At 44.1% G+C, this 21,446-nt stretch overlaps 1 protein-coding gene across 1 annotated transcript in view; it reads left to right on the top strand.

The window, feature by feature from the left end:
- Positions 1–21,446, top strand: part of LOC140190747 (uncharacterized) — a 272,758-nt gene that overhangs the window by 114,731 nt on the left and 136,581 nt on the right. Inside the window, exon 5 of the mRNA XM_072247572.1 lies at positions 1,955–2,119. Within this exon, the coding sequence (XP_072103673.1) occupies positions 1,955–2,119 (165 nt within the window). The remainder of the gene's footprint in view (positions 1–1,954; positions 2,120–21,446) is intronic.

Raw genomic sequence — 21,446 nt, 5'->3', positions numbered from 1 at the left:
ACAATCTCTGAAGAGTATTGATCATGGCTGGGGTCACCCGTCTTGTAAAGACACTGCCCAGAAGAAGACAATGACAAACCACTTCTGTAGAAAATTTTGCCAAGAACAATCATGGTCATGAGACTGTGATCACCCACGACATACAACACAGCACATAATGATGATAATGACCTTCACCTACCTGTGGACCTCACGGTATTTTATACTTCTCTCGGGTCACCCCTCAATCTGCTACGTTCCAAGGAACAAAATCTTAGTCCACGCAACCTCTCCTTGTAGGTCAGGATCCCAAATCCAAACAACTTCTGGGTAAATCGTCTCTGCACCCTTTCTAATTTAATAACATCTTTCCTGTAGCAGGGTGACCAAAACTATACATAGCACTCGAAGTGTAGCTTCCTATCGCATTGCAAAGTAACTCTCTTTAATTTTCCTTTCTCATCACTATCTACCAAGTTGGTTCAATTACGGTTCTGCTCTGATTTTGTGAGATCTCCATGCTGGTTTCAGCCAAGACCCTTCTTCAGGACTGAGGAGAAAGCGGGAAGATGCCAGAATAAAACCGTGGGGCGGAGGATAACTGAAAGGTGATAGCCATGTGGGTGGGAAAGGTCAAGGGTTGGGGAAGAGGGAATCTGATAGGAAGGGAGAATGGGAAGGAGGAGGGGACCTGGGGGAGGTGATAGGCAGGTAAGAAGAGGTAAGAGGCCGTAATGGGGAACAGATGGGGGGGGGGGGAGGGTGGAAATAACATGCGTCATTGCCAAGTCATTCAGAAATCTGTTTGCCACAGAGTTGTAATGAAGTCCATTTGGGTGTTTCTGTGAATGCATTGATACAAGTGTGTCTGCTGGTGCCCGATTAAGAGGGTTGGTTTGCTTACAACCAAATTCAGATTCAGGTTAAGATCCATTTACTTAGCACATGTGCGTTGAAGCGTACAGTGAAACGCGTCGTTCGCATTAATAACAAACATTAATAACCCAGTGATGTGATGAGGGCGGCCTGCAATTGTCACCTCATGGTCTGGAACCCAGATAGCGTGCCCAACCTGCTCTGCAGAACACAACAAGCAACAACAGCAAAATAAGCCCCCATTCCTCCCAAATGCACATACGTCATTCTCCAACCCCAGGTCAGACCATCTTTGGCCACTGTCATCTCCTGCATTGCCAGAGGCTAGAGGGATATCTTTTAATCATACATAGCAGTCTATCTTGAATTCTGTGTCTTCCCAGCAACAAGATTTGGATGGTCTAATTTGTTTAATCACTACAATTGCTCAGTTTTGAATATCACTGCATTGCCGGAGGGTTTGTTATGTTTGTTCTTAATAGGTACAAACAGCATGGTAAAACTGTTTTTCACTGTTAGTGGCTTGCAGCTCGACATGAGCGTGTGCAACCAGTTTACCAACTTCTCTTCTAGTCCTGGGTGAACCACCCGCATTGCCCACTGGGAAATGAAGTTCTTTGTTATGTCCATACACTATGTCCCACGCCCCTGGGTTTAACTTTGTAAATGGGGACAAGTCTTCTGCCAAGATGAGGCCACCCTCAAGGTGGAGGAGCAACACCTTATATTCCATCTGGGTAGCCTCCATCCTGATAGCATGAATATCCTCCTTCCCCTCCCCCCCACCTTTTTATTCTGGCTTTTACCCCCCTTCTATTCCAGTCTGATCCTTCTATTCCAGTTTTGGCCTGAACCATCAGCTACTTACTCTTTTCTATAGATGCTGCCTGACCTGCTGAGTTCCTCCAGCATTTTGTGTGTGTTGCTGGGGAGGAGTAATTACTGAGAACCAAAGTAATGTTGCATTAGTGGCACCTGCATTTCTCTTAACTATTTGCATTGAACAATATGAGATGTGCGTACTGTTAACACATCAAAATTTCACTTAGAGTTTAAATGTCATTTTCTGATAACACTTACCTGGCTTTGTGTGCGATAGGATTCCCAGCCTGTACAAAAGGAACCAAGTGTGGATTTCCGAAAGACCACGAGGCGGTCAATTGGGGATATGCTTCACCTGGCTGTAAAGGGCAAGAAACAAAATGAAGAGAAGACCTACTCCGGACGCGAACTACAGTGGGGCAAATGTCCAGTCCACAAAGCAGTAAGAGCTAGATTTCACAATGAAGTGTGATACTGGTGTCTGCATGATGGAAGTGGGTTGTTGTGTGGGTGCTGCTGAGGATGAGACAGACAGGCAGTGGGTGTCACTGTGGACAGGCGATCTGTCAGTGCAGCTGTCGTTATGCATGCAGTTGGTGCGGCTGTTAACGTCAGGCGGTTGGTGCGGCTGTTAACGTCAGGCGGTTGGTGCGGCTGTTGAGATCAGGTGATCAGTGCGGCCGTGGATGGCAGGCAGTTGGTGCAGCCATTGATATGCAAGCCAGTTTATGGTGTAAGTTCCATCCTGGCCAGGAGCTGGCTTCATGGACGATATGTACTCTCTTCTATGTGATTGAGCTGATAAGTTTTGGTGCCTGCTGTGGGCAAACCCACCATGAAAGGTGTTGCCACTAAACCCTGGGTAGTTCATTTCTGACTTGCAACAGGTATCAATAATGGCTTAGTGCTGTGTAACCGACTGTAGTACTCAGCGGAATCATCGTGGAAACCTTTCTGTGCAGATGTTGGTTTGGGACAGAATTATGATTGACATGGATGTGTCTCTGCTGGTGTATTCTGCCAACATTATTACTTCTGTCATGGTCCTGACCGGACAGTGGCAGACGGAAGTTTCAGTGCTCCAGTTCCCTGGAGTATGGCTATCTGTCACTATCCCTTTAAGACTCAAACTGCCGATTGTTGCCTGCCACATTCCTTCATGGAAAGTCTGCACTTAAAGGCCTCATGCTCAGCACTCTGTGCTCAATTGTAGGAGTTCCATTTCTAGTACTATTGTTTGTGATTTTGCCTTTGGATTTTGTTTGTATTGTCTTGTTTATTTTGAGTCTGAGTTAATTCTTAACAGCCGAATGAGATACCAAGTATCGACAAATATCAGCACAACTGCACAGTTTGAGAGCTAGAAAGGAATTCACGTCCTTAGGAGAGGAGAGTAAATGAGATATAGGATTGTCGTCAAGCAGGCAAGATGTTTAAGACTGACTTAACAGGTGAAACTAGAGAGTTAAAAAGTTATTTTGATACCGGTTCCCACCAAAGTGGATGGAGACTGCAATTATTCCCATTTGTGTGAAGTCCCTAAAACAAAAAGTTCAAACTTTGAGGACTTTGGTCTGAAATAAATGAAGTGGGACTTGATGCTGACCTGAGTATTTTGTCAGAGTTGTTGCTGGTGCAAATAATGTATTCAGAGTTATTATCAAAGTTACATATATTTCATCATATACATCCCTGCAATTCATTTTCTTGTGGGCATGCTCAATAAATCTATAGGTTAATAACCATAACAGAATCAATGAAAGACTGCCCAACTTGGGCGTTCAACCAGTGTGCAGAAGAAGACATACTGCGCAAATACAAAAAGAAAGAAATAATAATAAATAATAAGCAATAAATATCAAAAACATGAGATGAGTCCTTGGAAGTGAATCGATAGGTTCTGGGGACATTTCAATGATGGGGCAAGTGAAGTTAACCCTTTTGGTTCAAGAGCCTGATGATTGAAGGGTAGTAACTGTTCCTAAACCTGGTGGTGTGAGTCCTGAGGCTCCTGTGCCACCTTCCTGATGGTAGCAGTGAGAAGAGAACATGTCCTGGGTGGTGGAAGTCGCTGATGACGGATGCTGCTTTCCTGCACCAGTGTTACGTGGTGATGTGCTCAATGGTGGGGAGGGCTTTACCTGTGATGGACTGGACAATATCCACTACTTCTGTAGGATTTTCCATGCAAGGCCATTGTTGATTCCATACCAGGCTGTGACGTATTGCCATCCATTTGCTAATGGAGGAGAGATGAAAACTGGATACTGGTTTGATATGGGTGGGAAACTTTGTCTTTTTTAAGATTATTGAGTGAGCAAAATAGAGACAAGACTACAATCAAACTAGCCATGATCTTACTGAATGAGGGAGTGGACTGTGCATTGGGCAGCCTATTCTTGCTCCTAATTAGTATGTTCATAACCAGTTTGGGGGTTTTGGGCTTGGTAATTTGGGAGTTGGATGTTGGGGTGGAGATACGTCTCTACCAAAGCAGGTGTCTGGTGCTACTACCCTCTGCTAGCCTGCAGGTCACCCTTGGGCGAGGTGTAGCACCTGCTTAGCCCCTCCCGCTGATTAGGGTCAGGTGAAACCACGGGGGCAGGTGGTGGACGGTCGTATGAGCAGCTGGTGCATATCACAAGCCCCAGTTTCGTGACCACTGTCGCCAGGCAATGGCAAACCACTTCTGTAGAAAAATTTGCCAAGAACAATCACGGTCATGAGACCATGATCACCTATGTCATATGATGAGGCATATAATGAACGAACAAGTTTGGGGAAAAGGATCTAGTGCTTTCCAGGGACAGGTGATGGAGGTATAAATACCCCCGGACTAGACATGCCTGGGCATCATCCCTGATGAAGATGGCGGAGTTTCTCAGCAAAACATTGGTTAAAATCAATACCTGTACCCTGTTGGAAGCCTGAGAAAAGTTTATTCAAACAAGTTTGGGAGTTATTTAGGACATCGAGGTATCTATGATCTAGATTTTGAGATCTGCCTGTCATAGATAGGGATAAATGTACTCTGTAATTCCAACATTCTGCTGTATCCAGAAAATGACCTGATAAAATGCATCAGATAATGATTTCACCTCCTTCTAAATCAGCTGTACTTGATTTCAAAGCATGCTTATTTTTCTTTCCTCCTCCTCTCACTATGCAGAAGACTTTAACTTGTGCTTGTTTCTGTAACCCTGCTCCAATATGAAAAAGATATGCTTGTAGGTGGAGAATTGAACCAGCTTCTGATTGCTGTTTTCTACATGCTGTAGTACATATTTCTACCAGCAGATGGCAGGATGAACTGAAAAGGCAATCTAGCTGGGGCAGTTTTCAACTCGCTGGTAGAAGGGATTCAGCTTCAGTTTAATGTGCATAGTTAAGTCTAGCCAAAACAGTTAATGTTCCTGGACATGAGATAAATAGTTATCCACTTACTTCAATCCTTCCGTAGACACAGTCCTTCCTATCCTTTTCCTTTTGTTTTCTTTGGCAGTTCTCTGGGATCAACGACTTGTTTCCACCCCAGTTCTGCGGGACCTCTGGTGTCCGATGTGGAACCCTGGCCGGGGTGGTTTATGAGGTGCTTTGATGTCAAGAGCATGGGGATAGCTAGTCAGCTGGTGTACTCTTTGTATGATTTTCTCTGGCCATTTGAAGTTCTCAACACCATCCTGAATGCTGGTCCATTTTAATTGGTCATGTCAAGAATTCCATCACTTAGTGGAAATGTTCTGGGACTTTTGAGCACATCCTTGAAATGTATCCTCTGTCCTGTAGCTATCTTCACTGACTGCTCCATAGCCACAACCCTGCGTCCTCTAACTGTTATCGTGGAGTCTCATTATCCTACAAACAATGGCTATGTCTTCAGATCTGAGCTCTGAAGTTCTCTCCATAGAACTCCTATCTTTCCAACTCTCTCTCCTTGGGGATAATTTATATACCTATTTAGAGATTCAGCATAGTAACAGGCCCTTCTCCCCATCTAGTGATGCCCAGTACATCCGGGTGACCTATTAACCTGCATGTCTTTGGACTGTGGGAGGAAACCAGAGCACCTGGAGGAAACCCACACGGTCACAGGGAGAACGTAAAAACCCCTTACAGACAGTAGCAGAATTGAACGTGGGTCACTGATGCTTTAATAATGTTATGCTAACAGCAGTGCTACTGTACCACCCCAATATAATCAATCTCTGACCGAGGTTGTGGGCCAAGAGCTGGGAAGTGGGATTAGTTAGCATAGCTGCCGTGGAGTCAATCACCTCAATCGTCTCCTGTTAATAAAGCTCTGTCTCTGAATGAGTCTTTCCTTAGTATGGTTGAGTTTTGGTCCAATTAAAACCCAACGGGGACATTTTCTAATGTTAAATGCGCCATCTGCCAAACTGCAAGTAATTGTCATGACGTTTGTCAGCAAATTAGCACTTGCTGTCTATCAGAACGTTAGCCAGACATTCACATTTCCTGGTTTGTCAGATAGACTAGAATGTATGGTGCAGTTGTCTGGCAATTGAAAGTCATTGAGTCATAGGAAACTATAGTACAGAAACAGGCCCCTCAACCCCTCTAGTCTGTGCTGGACCATCTAAACTGCCTAGTCCCATCGACCTGCACCCTGACCATAGCCCTCCATACCCCTCTACCCCTCCCGTCCATGTACCTATCCAAACTTCTCTCGAATGTTGAAATCAAAATGGCATCCACCACTTTCACTGGGTGCTTGTTCCACACTCACACCACCCTTTGAGTGAAGGAGATACCCCCCCATGTTCCATCATGTCCCGATGTTTTTTTTTCCCTTTTGATATCATTCTCTTGCCTTTAACTCCACACTTTAACTGGTCATCTTTATCTTGGTGATCCAGTGTCTTTCTGAGGTGATTTCAGTATTATTGAGATTCTAAATGTAACCAGTGTGAGCACAGAGTGCATCCTTAAGCAAGAGTGAACCAACCAGATACAGTATTCTCCTTTTTTTGTGAAGCTGGCGGGGGCACTGATAATAACTTCCTTGATCTCGTTTGAAAAGCATCATGGGATCTTTTGTGTCTACAAGACTCTGAAAGGAGGCTGGGGTCTGATTGTATTGTCACTGTTCTTTTTTTGTGGGGGAGGGTGTTGGGGGTCTGACATTATTGGCCCTGGAGTTGGGGGTTTGGGATATTTGATCATCTTGCTGCTGTTTTCCGGGTGGGCGGTATGCTTGTTTTTGTGTGAGGGAGGGGATGGGTGTTTTGGGGTTAGTGACTTCTTGTTTCTTCTACTTTTTCATGTGGGGGAGGGGTGTTGATGCCTTTTCTTTCAACAAATGGCATGGTTTTTCAGTATTTCATGGCTATCTGGAGAAGATAAATATCAGAGTTGTATTCCACAAGCATACTTTTGGCAATAATATGAACCTTCGAACCTTTAAGCCTTCAATGGGATGCAAGATATACAAGTGATTCTGCAGATGCTGGAAAGCTTGAGCAACAGACACAAAATGCTGGAGGAACTCAGCAGGTCAGGCAGCATCTGTGGAAGGAAATAAACGGTTTCTGGCCAAGATCGTTCATCAGGATAAAGATACACCCTGATGGAACCCTCAGCTTGAAACTTTGATGCTAAATGCTGAATTCCTCCAGCAGTCTGTATGTGTGTTGCTTGAGTAAGTGGAACGTCAGTTTCCTGTATGGCCTGGTCAATGTTTATTCCTCAACCAAGAGGACTAAAACAGATGAGGTGGCCATTGTCGCATTGATGTGTGTGGGGAATTGCTGACATGATCCAGTTATAAGTGGCTGCATTTCAAAAGTGTCAGCAACACACATCAAAGTTGCTGGTGAACGCAGCAGGCCAGACAGCATCTGTAGGAAGAGGTGCAGTCGACGTTTCAGGCCGAGACCCTTCGTCAGGACTAACTGAAGGAAGAGTTAGTCCTGACGAAGGGTCTCGGCCTGAAACGTCGACTGCACCTCTTCCTACTGATGCTGCCTGGCCTGCTGCGTTCACCAGCAACTTTGATGTGTGTTGCTTGAATTTCCAGCATCTGCAGAATTTCTGTTGTTTTCAAAAGTGTCATATTGCTTTCTAGTGTTTGAATACTGAGGTTTGGAATTCGTGGAAAAAAATTCCCCTCCCTGCTTCCCCCCCCTCTTGATCTTTCCCCTTACTGGTTTTTCACCTGACACCTACCAGCCTTCTCCTTCCCACCCTTCCCCCCACCTTCTTTATAGGGCCCCTGCCCCCTCCCTCTTCAGTCCTGACGAAGGGTCTCGGCCCAAAATGTTGACTGATCATTTCCACGGATGCTGCCTGACCTGCTGAGTTCCTCTAGCGTGTTGTGTGTGTTGCTTTGACCCCAGCATCTGCAGAGTATTTTGTGAAAACTATAAACTATGTGTGTACAGAGTTTCATCTGTTACAATTGACATGATGTACAGAAATTTGCACAAATTCTCCCATATATTTTAATAACATTTATTAAGTTAGTGATAATAATAACAAAATGTTTTGTGATGCTGATTAATGACTGAATACAGTATATATCAACATCAGTTTAATTGTGGGTAGAGTTAGGGTGATTGTTCATTGAAATGAATAACTATACTAAGGATACAAACACTGATACAAAAACGGACGTTTCTGCCTTGGGAGAAATAAGCTATGGACAGTTCTCAGAAATGACTCCAGCATAACCTGAGGACTGACTACGTGCAAAAAAAAGAGGAACTAATAAATCTAATGGGAAATTCAGGACAGATTACTTTGCCAGGAGAGTAGATTGAATGTCCATGAGGAATAATGGAGGAAGGTGATACAGATCCATTTAAGAAAAAGTGAGATCAATGCAAGGAGAAACAACCTGGTGGAGGTTTACAAGGGAGGGAGGTCCCGTGGAAGCAGCAGATGGAACTGGTCCAATTCTGTAAATTTTGCAAAATTCTGTGAGCCCTGAAGCTCCTGTGACCTTCTTCCTGATGGGAGCAGTGAGAAGGGTACCAAGTATGGCCTAAGCAACACTGCTCTGTACTTTCCATCCATACTTGCCTGTTCCTTTCCTCTAATGAGTGTGAGGATTGGTGGACTGGTTCAGTCATGCTTTCATTGTCTCCTCGGAAACATGGCGTAGTGCTGGTCACCCCTGCGTTATGGCCATTCAGGTCATTTGCCCTTGCAGGATCCATAAATCGTGACCCTTAAATTTGAGATATGGAATAAAATTTGCTTTAATTGAATTTACCTGAAAAAGAAGTAACTAATTAAACATAAAGCATTCTTTTAAAACTTGTGTTTCTTGACATGGATGATGTTATGGAAGATTGCAGTATCGACCATCTTCCAAGAAAGCGTCATGCATCCCACCTTCTGCCCCATAAAGGTAGGGGTTGCCAGTAGTCCGGTGGAGATTTCCTGTCTGGAATTTCTCTTCTGCACCCCCCCCCCCCCACCCCTTCATCCCACCAGTCTCCAACCAACCCTCCATTCCCTGGAGGAGGAATGGTCAGCACAGACAACAGAGAGTAACTTGGGGACACCACGCTTACAGTGTGAAAAAGGAAATGTGCAATTTTGAACGTGTCTAATGGCATGTGTGGGCACTAGGAGCAGCTTAAAGTTTTGTGTTAGATTTCACTCAGTATTTAAGCAGATAAAGAGGGTGGGAAAATGGGGTGAGGAAAGGATCGAGATGGCTGATCTTTGTCAGGTTGGAAGGCTAAAATAGTTCATGGTAAAAGGAAGTGGTGAAGGGACAGGAAATATAAACTGCACTGGAGTATCGTGTAAATAGCAATGGCCAAGTTATCACTAACAAATACAATCTGAAGCAATGATTGCGAGTAAAACTGAACCAGCAGGTTCAAGAACAGCTACTTCCCTTCAACTGTTCCGTTTTTGAGCCACTTTGATTACATTGCACTAAAACGAACTTTTTTTTGTTCTAATTGTGTTATTTCTTGTAAATATTGTGTAATATTTATGTTTAATATAGCAAAAATTAGTTGGAAGTTTTTTGGAAGTTTTTAAAAACCAACATTAGGCAAATGAAACAAACACAAGGAGAAAAAAAGATGAATCGTGAAAGTAAACTAGCCAGTAATATCAAGGAGGATACCAGAAGTATTTTCAGATGTTTAAAGAGTAAAAGAAAGGTGAGAGTGGATATTGGACCAATGGAAAATGACGCTGGAGAGGTACTAATGGGGACAAAGAAATGCTGGATGAACTTAAGTATTTTGTGTCAGTCTTCACTGTGGAAGACATTAGCAGAAATTTGAGTATCGGGGGCAGAAGTGAGTGTCATTGCTCTTCCTAAGGAAAAGGTGCTTTGGAAGGTGAAAGGTCTGAATGTAGAAAAGTCACCTGTACCAGATGGCCTACTCCCCAATGTTCTGAAAGAGGTAGCTGAAGAGATTGTGGAGGCATTAGTAATAATCTTCCAAGAATCACTAGATTCTGGAATGGTTTTGGAAGACTGGAAAATTGCAAATGTCATTCAGCTCTTTAAGAAAGCAGGGAGGCAGAAGAAAGGAAACTATAGGCCAGTTAGCCTGACTTCAGAGGTTGGGAAGATGTCGAGTCGATTGTGACCGATGAGGTTTCGGGGTACTTGGAGGTGTATGATGAAGTAGGCAAAAGGCAGTATGGTTTCCTTCAAGGGAAATCTTGCCTGACAAATCTGTTGGAATTCCTTAAAGTAAAAACAGGCAGGATAGACAAAGGAGAATCAGTGGATGCGGTTTACTTGGATTTTCAGAAGGCCTTTGAGGCTGCTTAACAAGGTAAGGACCCATGGTATTACAGAAAAAATACTAACAGAGATGGAAGATCGGCTGATTGGCAGCAAGCAAAGAATGAGAATAAAGAGGGCCTATTCTGGTTGGCTGCCAGTGACAAATGGTGTTCCGCTGGGCTTGGTATTGGGACCACTTCTTTTCTCATTCTGTGTCAAATATTTGGATGACAGATTTGATGGCTTTGGGCCAAGTTTGCAGAGGGTACAAAGGTGGTTGGAGAGAGGGGCAGGGAGTGTTGAGGAAGCAGGGAGTCTGCAGAAGGACTTGGACAGATTGAGAGAATTGACAAACAAGTGGCAGATGGAATATAGTGTAAGGAAGTGTATGGTCATGCACTTTGGTAGAAGGAATAAAGGTATAGACTTTTCTAAACGGGGAGAAAATTCAAAGACCAGGGTTGCAAAAGGACTTGGGTATCCCCATGCAGAATTCCCTGGAGTGAATCCAGGTTGAGACAGAAGTAGTGAAGGAAAATGAATTCATTTCAAAAGGACCTGAATATAAGATGCTGAGGCTTTTTAAGGCATTGGTCAGATCGCATTTATTGCATTGTGAACAGTTTTGGGCCCCTTATTGAAAGAAGGATGTGCTGGCATTGGAGAGGGTCCAGGGGAGCCTTACAAGAATTATTCTGGGAATGAAAGGATTAATGCATGTGGAGCATTTGATGGACTCGCTGGAACTTAGAAGAATGAAGGAGAATCTCATAGAAACATAATCAAATTTTGTAAGGCCTCGACAGCGTGGATATGGAGAGAATGTTTCCTGTGGTGCGGGAGTCTAGGGCACAGCCTGGGAATTAAAGGGACTTCCCTTTAGAACAGGGATGAGAAAGAATTTCTTTAGCCAGAGAGTGGTGAATTCGTGGAATTCATTGCTACAGATGTCTGTGGAGGCCAAGCTATTGAGTATATTTAAAGCAGAGGTTGATAGGTTCTTGTGTAGTGCGTGGCCAAGTGGTTAGGGTGTTGGACTAGCGATCTGAAGGTCGTGGGTTTGAGCCTTAGCCAAGGCAGCGTGTGTGTCCTTGAGCAAAGCACCTAACCACACAATGCTCCAGTCTACCCAGCTGAGAATGGGTACCGGCAAAACTGCTGGCGTCCTATCCGGGTGAGAGTCTCGTACTCTTTAGTTGCTTCACGCCATGGAAACCGGCATAAGCACCGGCCTGATGGGCCACAAGGCTCGTGGCAGACTTTAATTGAGAGGTTCTTGGCTTATCAGGGTGTCAAAGGTTACAAGGAGAGGACAGGAGAATGGGGCTGAGAGGGATAATAAATCAGCCATGATGGAATAGCATAGCAGACTTGATGGACCAAGTGGCCTAATTCTGCTCCTACGGCTTGTAACTTAAGGTCTTTGTTTTTCTTGGGACTTTATGCCTGTGATGCTGCTGCAAGTTCAGCTTTTCATTGCACCTGTGTAGTGTACTTGTGCATGTGACAATAAACTCGGCTTTGAATTTGTTGAATTCAGGGGAGACACAAGACTACAGCTGCTGGATTCCGGAGCATCGAACAGTCTGCTGGAGGAACAGTATCTGCGGAGAGGAATTGCTAATATTTTGGGATGAAGGGGGTCCCTGCATCAGATCTTATCTCCGACGCAAGGTTTAAAACATTGATAATTCCTCTCCCCTCCACTGATGATGCTAGACCTGCTGAATTCAGGGGCATCGGGGGCCGCTCAACAGTTGATATCAGTGGGCTGGGGGGGGTCTGGACTATACACATGCTTATTCTGCATCATTATATTTTACTGATATTCTTTGTGGGCTGTTGTCTTGTATGTGCAGTGTCATGGGGCAGGATGGGGGTGCATCTCTTATTCCGTGATTGTGATATTGTGATCTTGTGTGTGCTGTGTTGTGAGACTGTTGGCAATGTTTTTTTGCACCCCTTGACCCTGCAGTAATGCTGTCTCGGTTGGCTGTGTTCATGTATGGCTGAATGACATTTACCCTTGAGTTGAATGCAGAAGACTCTGAAGTGTGTAACAGGGAACTTGAGGTGCTGTTTCTCAGCTTTGTTTTAGGTGTCTCAAGCTGCCATGCCTGAGGAGAGTAAAAACACAGAACAACTTCAGAAATGGGCCAGGGTACTTGCCAGGAACATTAACAAAACAATACTGATCCCTACAGAAACAAAATAGGGCAAATGATCAAAATCTTGGTGAAGAGGTCAGTTTCTAGATGCATCTGGAAGGAAGATGTTGAACCAAAGGTTAAGCAGGAAATTACAGAGCTTAGAGACTTGGCTGAAAAAGTTTTTTTTCCAACTAATATAACTTGCAACAGCAGGGAGGGAGGGAGAGAGAGAGAGAGATAGAGAGAGAGAGAGAAGAATGCTCAGTGCATTGAGATAAACCCTGTGATACCTCAGGCCTTTCAAAGGAGGCCAAGAATTCACGGACTCTCAATGATTTTAGCAACACACATCAAAGTTGCTGGTGAACGCAGAGGCTCCATCACAGCACAGCCTGTGTTAATGAAAAGTTCATTGACCTGTTACGTTGCCAGTGTTTCCAATTTGAATTACAAGAAATTGGTGGATTCTGTCATGAATTAGAGAAACTCGCTTTGCTTTCAGTGAAAGGTCTCTCTTCTGCTGGAATTTACTTAATTGTGATTCCAACTTGCAGTTCAAAGTCGTTTTTTTTATGCCGCACCATGATTGATGCTGAACATTTCAGAAAGGCCTTTTTGTTTCATTGACGTGTATTGTAAAATATGTAAAGATTGAAATGACATCCTTGAGCAAGTATACAAAATATTCATGATGTTTTCTTTCCCATTTTGAACTTTTAGCTTATTTTTATTTTTTGAGATACAGCAGGCCCTTCTGTCCCTTTTGAGCCTCACTACCAAGGAATCCCCTGACTTAACCCTAGCCCAACCATGGGACAATTTACAATAACCAATAAATCTACCAACTGGTACACCTTTGGCCTGTGGGAGGAAACCCACACAGTCACGGGGAGAGCATATAAACTCCTTACAGGCAGCGGTGGGAATTGAACCCCAGTTGCCTGTACTGTAAAGTGTTGTGTTAACCAGTACATTATCATGAATTATGGACAAGGAAAGGAGAGTGGTCATGGTCATTTATGGAGTCTGGCACATACACAAAATGAGTCTGAAGTCCTGAGTCTCTGAAGAGGAAAGGAGGAACGAGGGAAGATTTACTGGTATTAACTCTCCATTGGAAATGGTGAAAGGATTATTCCTAAGAAACATGAACTATTCTGTTCTCTCTAAAGGCCGACTGACTGAAAGTAGTTTGTGCTTTTGTTCCAGCATGTACACTTTTGTGTCTATTCAGGAGAGTGAAATTGAGCATTTGTTATATTAGCTAGCCATGAACGATCAAAGTGTGTGATTTAAGCAGAAATGGAAGGAAAATAAAATGAAGATATAATAGTATCCTCTTGATACTTTCTCCATGAATGTCTTAGTTTTAGAAAATGCAGTAAAGTGTAAAAATGTTGGTGCTTCTTGTTTGTACATAAGTCACTGAGGCATTTTCAGTTGCACCGTCATCCCATTGAGCTCAGAGCTGTGACTGTGACATCACAAAGACAGTTAAATTACATCAGCTCATACTAATAATTCATTGCAACCATCTCCATTCACGGGGGCACCTTAAGGTATCACCACAAATATGCACTGAAAATCTGGGTTTGTACTTTCTGAAGCACAGAACCTTGCATGGAAATCAGCAACTCGGCCTGAGGTGTGAGTAGAGTACTAATTCCCTGAATTGTAATCCTCCACTGAATAAACTGACAGATTGTTCCTTTAATTATTTGTAACATACTGTGAAAGGAGAATTGCTTCCCCTTCCCCTCCCCCCACCCACCTCTTTATATTGGCTTCTTCCCCCTTCCTTTTCAGTCTTGATGAACGGCCTTAGCCCAAAATGTTGACTAGTCTGTTCATTTCCATAGATGCTGCCTGATCTGCAGAGTTCCTCCAGCATTTTGTGTGTTGCTCTGGATTTCCAGCATCTGCAGAATTTCTCATGTGTGTTTCAGTTCACCTGCATCCATCTCACTCCAGATGGGTTATGTTTCCAGCTCTCCTCAATGAAGCTTCAGACATCTGTGTTGAGGAATGAATTATTGCTCAAATTAGGCAATCAATCTATGGTTTTGTAACCTCCTGTTGAGCCCTGCATCAACTGGGTTTTAAGGTTCACATAGGAAGTAGAGTTGAAACCAGTCCATCCTGTCACATGGAACCAAGTTAGTCACTTGATGAAACGTTACAGTTCTGCTGGTCAAGTTAATTATTGTAACCTCACAACACGCTGGAGGAACTCAGCAGGTTGGGCAGCATCCGTGGAAAAGATCGGTCGACATTTTGGGCGGAAACCCATAATGTACTCTTTTCCTAGATGCTACCTGGCCTGCTAAGTTCCTCCAGCATTTTGTGTGTGTTGCTCAGATCTCCAGCATCTGCAGATTTTCTCTCATTTGTGATTGAATGAGTCCTTTCTCAACTTTCCGTTAACTAGCTTTGCCTAATGCTCTGTCATCTATATCCTCATTCAATCACACTTTTGCCTACCAACCTCCTGGTTCAGCGTTAACAGTCCCATCTTTGGTTTCAGAAACCTTCCCTGACCATATCTCATTTAATTTCTATAGCATTCTCCAGTCCTGTGGCTGTACTGAGATTTCTGAGTCTCTCCAAATATAGATATAGAGGCAGTCCTGATAAACGGTGTTTATCCCCTCTGTAGATGTTCCCTGACTTGCTGACATTGTGGGTGTGTATTGTTCAAGATTTACAGCATCAGCAGAATCTCTTGAGTCCAGGATTATCTATGCCCTGAACCACTGGGTACAAGAATACACTTCTTGTTATCGTTGTTGTTCCTTTCTGCGCCTTGTGGCACATCTTCAGCATTTTTTTGTCTGCTTTATACGAGGCTGAGTTGCTGGCCCTCAACCCAGCACAGATGGAAAGTGTGGAAGGAGCCAGCCGGATTTGAACCTGAGACCACTTGCCTCGAAGACCAGTGCTGATGCCACTACACCACCAGCCGGCACTTAGTGGCCACTTTATTAGGTACACCTGTACACTTACTCGTTTATGCACGTGTCTGGTCCAAGCTGACAGGAAGTCCACAGTAACTCAAAATAACCGCACGTTACAACAGTGGTGTGCAGAAGATGCTGTCTGTATGCGCAGCACGCCGAACTTTGAAGTGGATGGGCTATAGCAGCAGAAGGTGGCACGTTGCTTTACAGTACAGGCCACCCGGCTTCAATTCCTGCCACTGCCTGTAAGGAGTTTGTCCATTCTCCCCGTGACCGTGCAGGTTTCCTCTGGATTACAGGTAGTCGGATTGGTGAAGGTCGACCTGTAGGTTAATTGTTCACTATAGATTATCCTGTGGATTAAGCTAGCATTAAATCGGGTATGGGGTCGGATTGCTCGAAGGGCCAATTCCATGCTGTATTTCAATAAAATTTTTTTAAAAAGACAATGAGCGTACTTTCAGTGGCCACTTCATAGGGTACAGGAGGTATGTAGAAAGGTGGCCATTGAGGGTATAACAAGAAATCCAGCTATTTGATACAGTGTTGTAGCTTCATACTGACTCTGCTGTCAGTGGCATCAGCGCTGGACTTCGGAGCGCAGGCTACCGAGTTCGAATCCAGCCGACTCCCTGGCATGCTTTCCATCCGTGCTGGGTTGAGCGTCGAACTAGCAACTCGGCCTCGTAAAAATAAGAAAGCCTGCTTAAAAAAACACCATCATGACAGTGTCCCGATGACTCCACTCGGAGCTAAAGGCTTTCTTCTTCTTCTTCAAGACGAGAAAGTGGACTTTGTCATGATGCATGAGTATCACAGATGCCCAACTTTTCCTGTCCCATCATTTAGAGAAGGAAATCTCATGTGACATGGTCCAGTCTCTGTGTCACTCCAGCATTTTGAACATAATTGACTTGGCACAGTCTCAGCTCAGACAAAAACAGTCAGCCTTGCTGCTGATGACCACAAAACACATACCTTCTATTCAACAAGGCTGATACCGTCAGTGCTCTGCAGAGCTGGAAACCCCTCTGACTCACTTGACAGATTACTGGAAATGTTTAAGCCTCAATGGTGTTGGAAATCTGAAGTGAACAGAAAGTACCAGAAGCACTCAGCAGGTCAGGCAGCATCTCTGCACTTGCTGAGTTCTTCCAGTAGTTTTTGTTTTTGCTCCAGATTATTGAGTCGGCCTCAGAGCAAAAATACTTGACTATTATTATTTTAAAACGCAAACAACAGGAATTCTGCAGATGCTGGAAATTCAAGCAACACACATCAAAGTTGCTGGTGAACGCAGCAGACTAGGCAGCATCTCTAGGAAGAGGTACAGTCAACGTTTCAGGCCGAGACGAAGGGTCTCAGCCTGAAACATTGACTGTACCTCTTCCTAGAGATGCTGCCTGGCCTGCTGTGTTCACCAGCAACTTTGATGTGTGTTGCGTGATTATTATTATTGTTGATTTTGAGGGAGTGGATTCGACCCAATGCATCATGGATAAAGCCCTCCCAACTGTCGAGCGCATCTACATGAAACGGTGTCGTTGAAAAGCAGCATCCATCATCAGAGATCCCCACCACCCAGATCATGTTCTCTTCTGACTGCTGCCATCAGGTAGAAGGTACAAGAGCCTCAGGACTCACACCACCAGGTTCAGGAACAGTTACTTCCCCTCAACCATCAGGCTCTTGAACAAAAGGGGATAACTACATTCACTTGCCCATCTGTTGAGATGTTCCCACAACCAGTGCTCTCACTTTAAGGACTCTTTACCTCATTATCTCATGTTCTTGTTAGTTATTGCTATTTGTTTATATTTGCATTTGCAGAGTTTGTTGTCTTCCACACTCTGGTTGATCTTTCATTGATCCTGTTGTAGTTACTATTCTATAGATTTGCTGAGTATGCCCACAGGAAAATGAATCTCAGGGTTGTATGTGGTGACATATATGTACTCTGATAATAAAACTTACTTTGAGCTTTGATCTCCCAGGTTTCCTTCAGAAGTTAAACGAGGAATATGATATAATCCTGATTAACATAAAGACAGCTTGTGCCTTCTGAGAAACACACACAGAATGAAAAGCTTAGTAAATCAAATTTGCAGTAATAATTATATACGGTTATTCAAAATTTCTTGATCCTTGGATCCGGATGCATTACCTCATGTATTCCCATGAGAGCCATTACATAGTCATCTCTTGCTCTGACTCACTCCATTCCAGAACCTAAGAACCTCAGTATTTTCCCATAGTTGTCAGTTTACCTGATCACTATCATTGTGAAAGCAGAATGGATTTCTGCATAATTGCCTGTGGGTTCACCATCCAGGTTCCTCAAATAAGGCAATATTAACTCGCGCGGGTGCAGTTGTCCATCTGTGTCATCCTTTTTTTTTGTGTGTGTGGGTTGCAGATATTAATGTCCTGAAGTTACAACTGGGCACCCAATTGTGAACATCAGGGCCTTGAATCTTAAGCACGTAACTGAGGACTCCTTTACTGTTCGTTATGAAGTTAGGAGCTTTGCTGGCAAAGAAACTGCAGAGGGGAAAGTATATTATACAAGAGGACCACAAACTTGGTGTGGGGTTTGGAGGCTTGCGTGCCTCAATGACCTGGAGAGCTATGTTGGCTAAAGTCAGGGCTTTGCACTTTGGCTCTTGGTAGGGTCACCCATGGCAAACAGGTCAAAGGATAGAGGAGAGACTAAGCGTGGTTCACCGGTCCTCCAGGTTCAGGGTTCATCTCAGGGTTAACGACCCTGACAGGTGAAAAGAAAATTGTTACAGAAACAGCAATGAAGAATCCTTCTATGCAGACAGAGATGGAGGACCCTCATTGCTGCCCTACTGGCGAGCCAGCGTATCAGGCAGTAAGACCTCCCCAGCTTGCCAACACCTAACTTGTGTCCATCTGTATTTTGGGCACTTGGGAGACCTATCGCGTGGATTTGTCGAATGCTACAGGGCTGCAACATCTTCTGTCCGGGAAATCAGTGTGCAGCTGCATTTCTAACTGTGAACTCTTCAGGTTATGAGCACTTCACGGGAATGGAACCCGACCAAATCCTGGGGACAACCTGTAAGTCACTAGCTGAGCAGGTGAACAAGAGATCGATTAAGATTAGTTTTATTGTTACAGGTCTGTCTATAGTTACAGTGAAATGCATCGTTTCTGTTAGTGGCTCACAACTTATTAGCTCTGTCCCGTGGGTCTTTGGAATGTGGGAGGAAACCACGCAATTATGGGAGAACGTACAAACTCCTTACAACCAGCGCCAGGAATTAGACCCCGATTTTCCGATTGTCAGCGCTGTAAAGCATTAACATTAGCTGCTCTGCTACCATGCCACCTTCATTCTCTCATTCCTCTGTTTTTGGTGCGTAAGAGCATAATGTTCATAGCAACCAGCCTAGGTCTAATTGTACTCTCCCAGGAGACTCACCTGCTTCTTGCTCTCCTGGACTAAATCCAGCCTGAAGTCACCAAATAGATTATGAAGACACGTAGTCCTCTTTTATTGTCATTTAGTAAAGCATGCATTAAGAAATGATACATTATTTCCTCCGGTATGATATCACAAAACACAGGACAGACCAAGACTGATAAAACCACATAATTATAACATATAGCTACAAACAGTGCAACAATACCATAACTTGATGAAGAAGTCCATGAGCACAGTAAAGTTCAAAGTTTCTCAAATGTCCCACATCTTACGCAGACGGGAGAAGGAAGAAAAACTCTCCCTGCCATGCCGACCACAATCCGACTCTGAGTCATCAGAAAACTTCGAGCTCTCATCAGCTCTCCGACACCGAGTACTGAGCGCCATCTCTGTCTGAGCAATTCGACTTCCTTCTCGGTCACCAAAAGCAGGCAAGGCCAGGGATTTTGAGGCCTACCCTCCGAAAGATTCCCGACCACACAGTAACGACAGCAGCGAGCGGGCGTTTCAGAAATTTCTCCAGATGTTCCTCTGTGCTTTCATGTACATTCTCCATCAAATCAGAATTGTCCACGGCCCCTATTTAACAGATACGATATCATTTTTCACCGGAGGACTGCGCACACGCAGGTGCGCTGCCATCTTCTCCTTCCGCCTACAATGGAGATTTGGGAATAACCAGGTTTCTGTCCATGATGAGGACGGTACTCTAACCATCCGGGACAGTACTTAGGGAGGGAGTTCATCCAGAATGTCTTTAGCTCAGTATCAGAGACAATAACATCTTGTGCCATCTCCAGCCTGCACTTCGCTCCTTTCAACGGAATGCTGACGAGTTAAACTGTAATAAAAGTTAAGTTTACTTCATAATAACTTCATCTTCTTCTGTGAATGTAATGTCATGCTTTTAACAGACATTTTCTGTAAGAATAGAAGAATGAAGGGGGGAACCTCATTGAAACCAACTGGATAGTCAGCCTCTCGTTGCTATGGTCAGAAGTTCCCACCTGCTTCAAAAGGGCAACAGTTATTCCAGTGCCTAAGCAGAGTAGTGTGAGCTGCCTTAATGACTATCTCCTAGTAGCACTCACATCTCCGGTATTGAAATGCTTTGAGAAGTTGGTCATGGCCAATATCAGCTCCTGCCTCAGCATGACCTGGACCCACTGCAATTTGCCCATCGCCACAATAGGCCTACAGCAGACCTCAATCACTTTTTAAGCGGCCTTAGATCATCTGGACAATAGAAACACCTATGTCAGGATGTTGTTTGGTGACTATAGCTCAGCGTTTAACACAATTACTTCTACAGTCCTGGGTCTCTGTACCTCCCTCTGCAATTGGATCCTCAACTTCTTAACTGGAAGACCACAATCTCTGCAGATTGGTATTAATAACTCTTCCTCATTGACAATGAACACTGATGCACCTCAGGGGTGTGTGCTTAGCCCACTGCTCTACTCTCTCTATACCCATGACTGTGTGGCTAGGCATACAGTAGCTCAAATGCCATCTATAAATTTGCTGATGATACAAGCATTGCTGGCAGAATCTCAGATGGAGACGAGAGGGCTTACAGGAGTGAGATATGCCAACTAATTGTGTGGTGTCACAGCAACAACCTTGCACTCAGTGTTAGTAAGACCAAAGAGCTGATTGTGGACTTCAGAAAGGGTAGGAAGAGGGATCACGAACCAATCCTCATACAGAGATCAGAAGTGGAGAGAGTGAGCAATTTCAAGTTCCTGGGTGTCAAGATTTCTGAGAATCTAACCTGGTCCCAACACATCGATGCAGCTATAAAGAAGGCAAGACAATGGCTATATTTCATTGGGAGTCTGAGAAAGTTTGGTTTGTCTCCTAACACACAAAAACTTATACAGTTGTACCATGGAGAGCATTCTGACAGGCTGCATCACTGTCTGGGATAGGGGTTGGGTGGGGGCTACTGCACAGGATTGTAAGAAGCCACAGAAGGTTGTGAAATTAGTCAGCTCCATCTTGGGTACTAGCCTCTGTCTTCAAGGAGTGGTGTCTCAGAAAGGCAGTGTCCCATTATTAAGGACCCCCCATCATCAGGACATGCCCTCTTCTCATTGTTACCATAAGGGAGGAGGAAGAGGAGTCTGAAGGCACACACTCAACAATTCAGGAGCAGCTTCTTTCCCTCTGCCATCCAATTCCTAAATGGACATTGAATTCATGAACACTACCTTACTTTTATTATGTCTGATTGTCCTGGTGGGGGAGTCTAGGACCAAAGGGCACATTTTCAGAATGAAAGGACGTCCCTTCAGAATAAAAATGAGGAGGGAATTCTCCAGCCAGACGTGGGGAATCTGTGGAATTCATTGCAATGGATGGTTGTGGAGGCTAAATCCTTTAAATAAAGCAGAGGTTGATAAGTTCTTCATTAGTACGGGTGTCAAAGGTTAAGGGGAGAAGGCAGGAGAATGGCGTTGATGGAGATACAGTAATAAATTAGC

This window comes from Mobula birostris, chromosome 31 (genome assembly GCF_030028105.1).
Source record: "Mobula birostris isolate sMobBir1 chromosome 31, sMobBir1.hap1, whole genome shotgun sequence".
NCBI lineage: Eukaryota > Metazoa > Chordata > Chondrichthyes > Myliobatiformes > Myliobatidae > Mobula > Mobula birostris.
The sequence above is the reverse complement of the archived record's forward strand: the minus strand, read 5'-3'. Positions and strand labels throughout refer to the sequence as shown.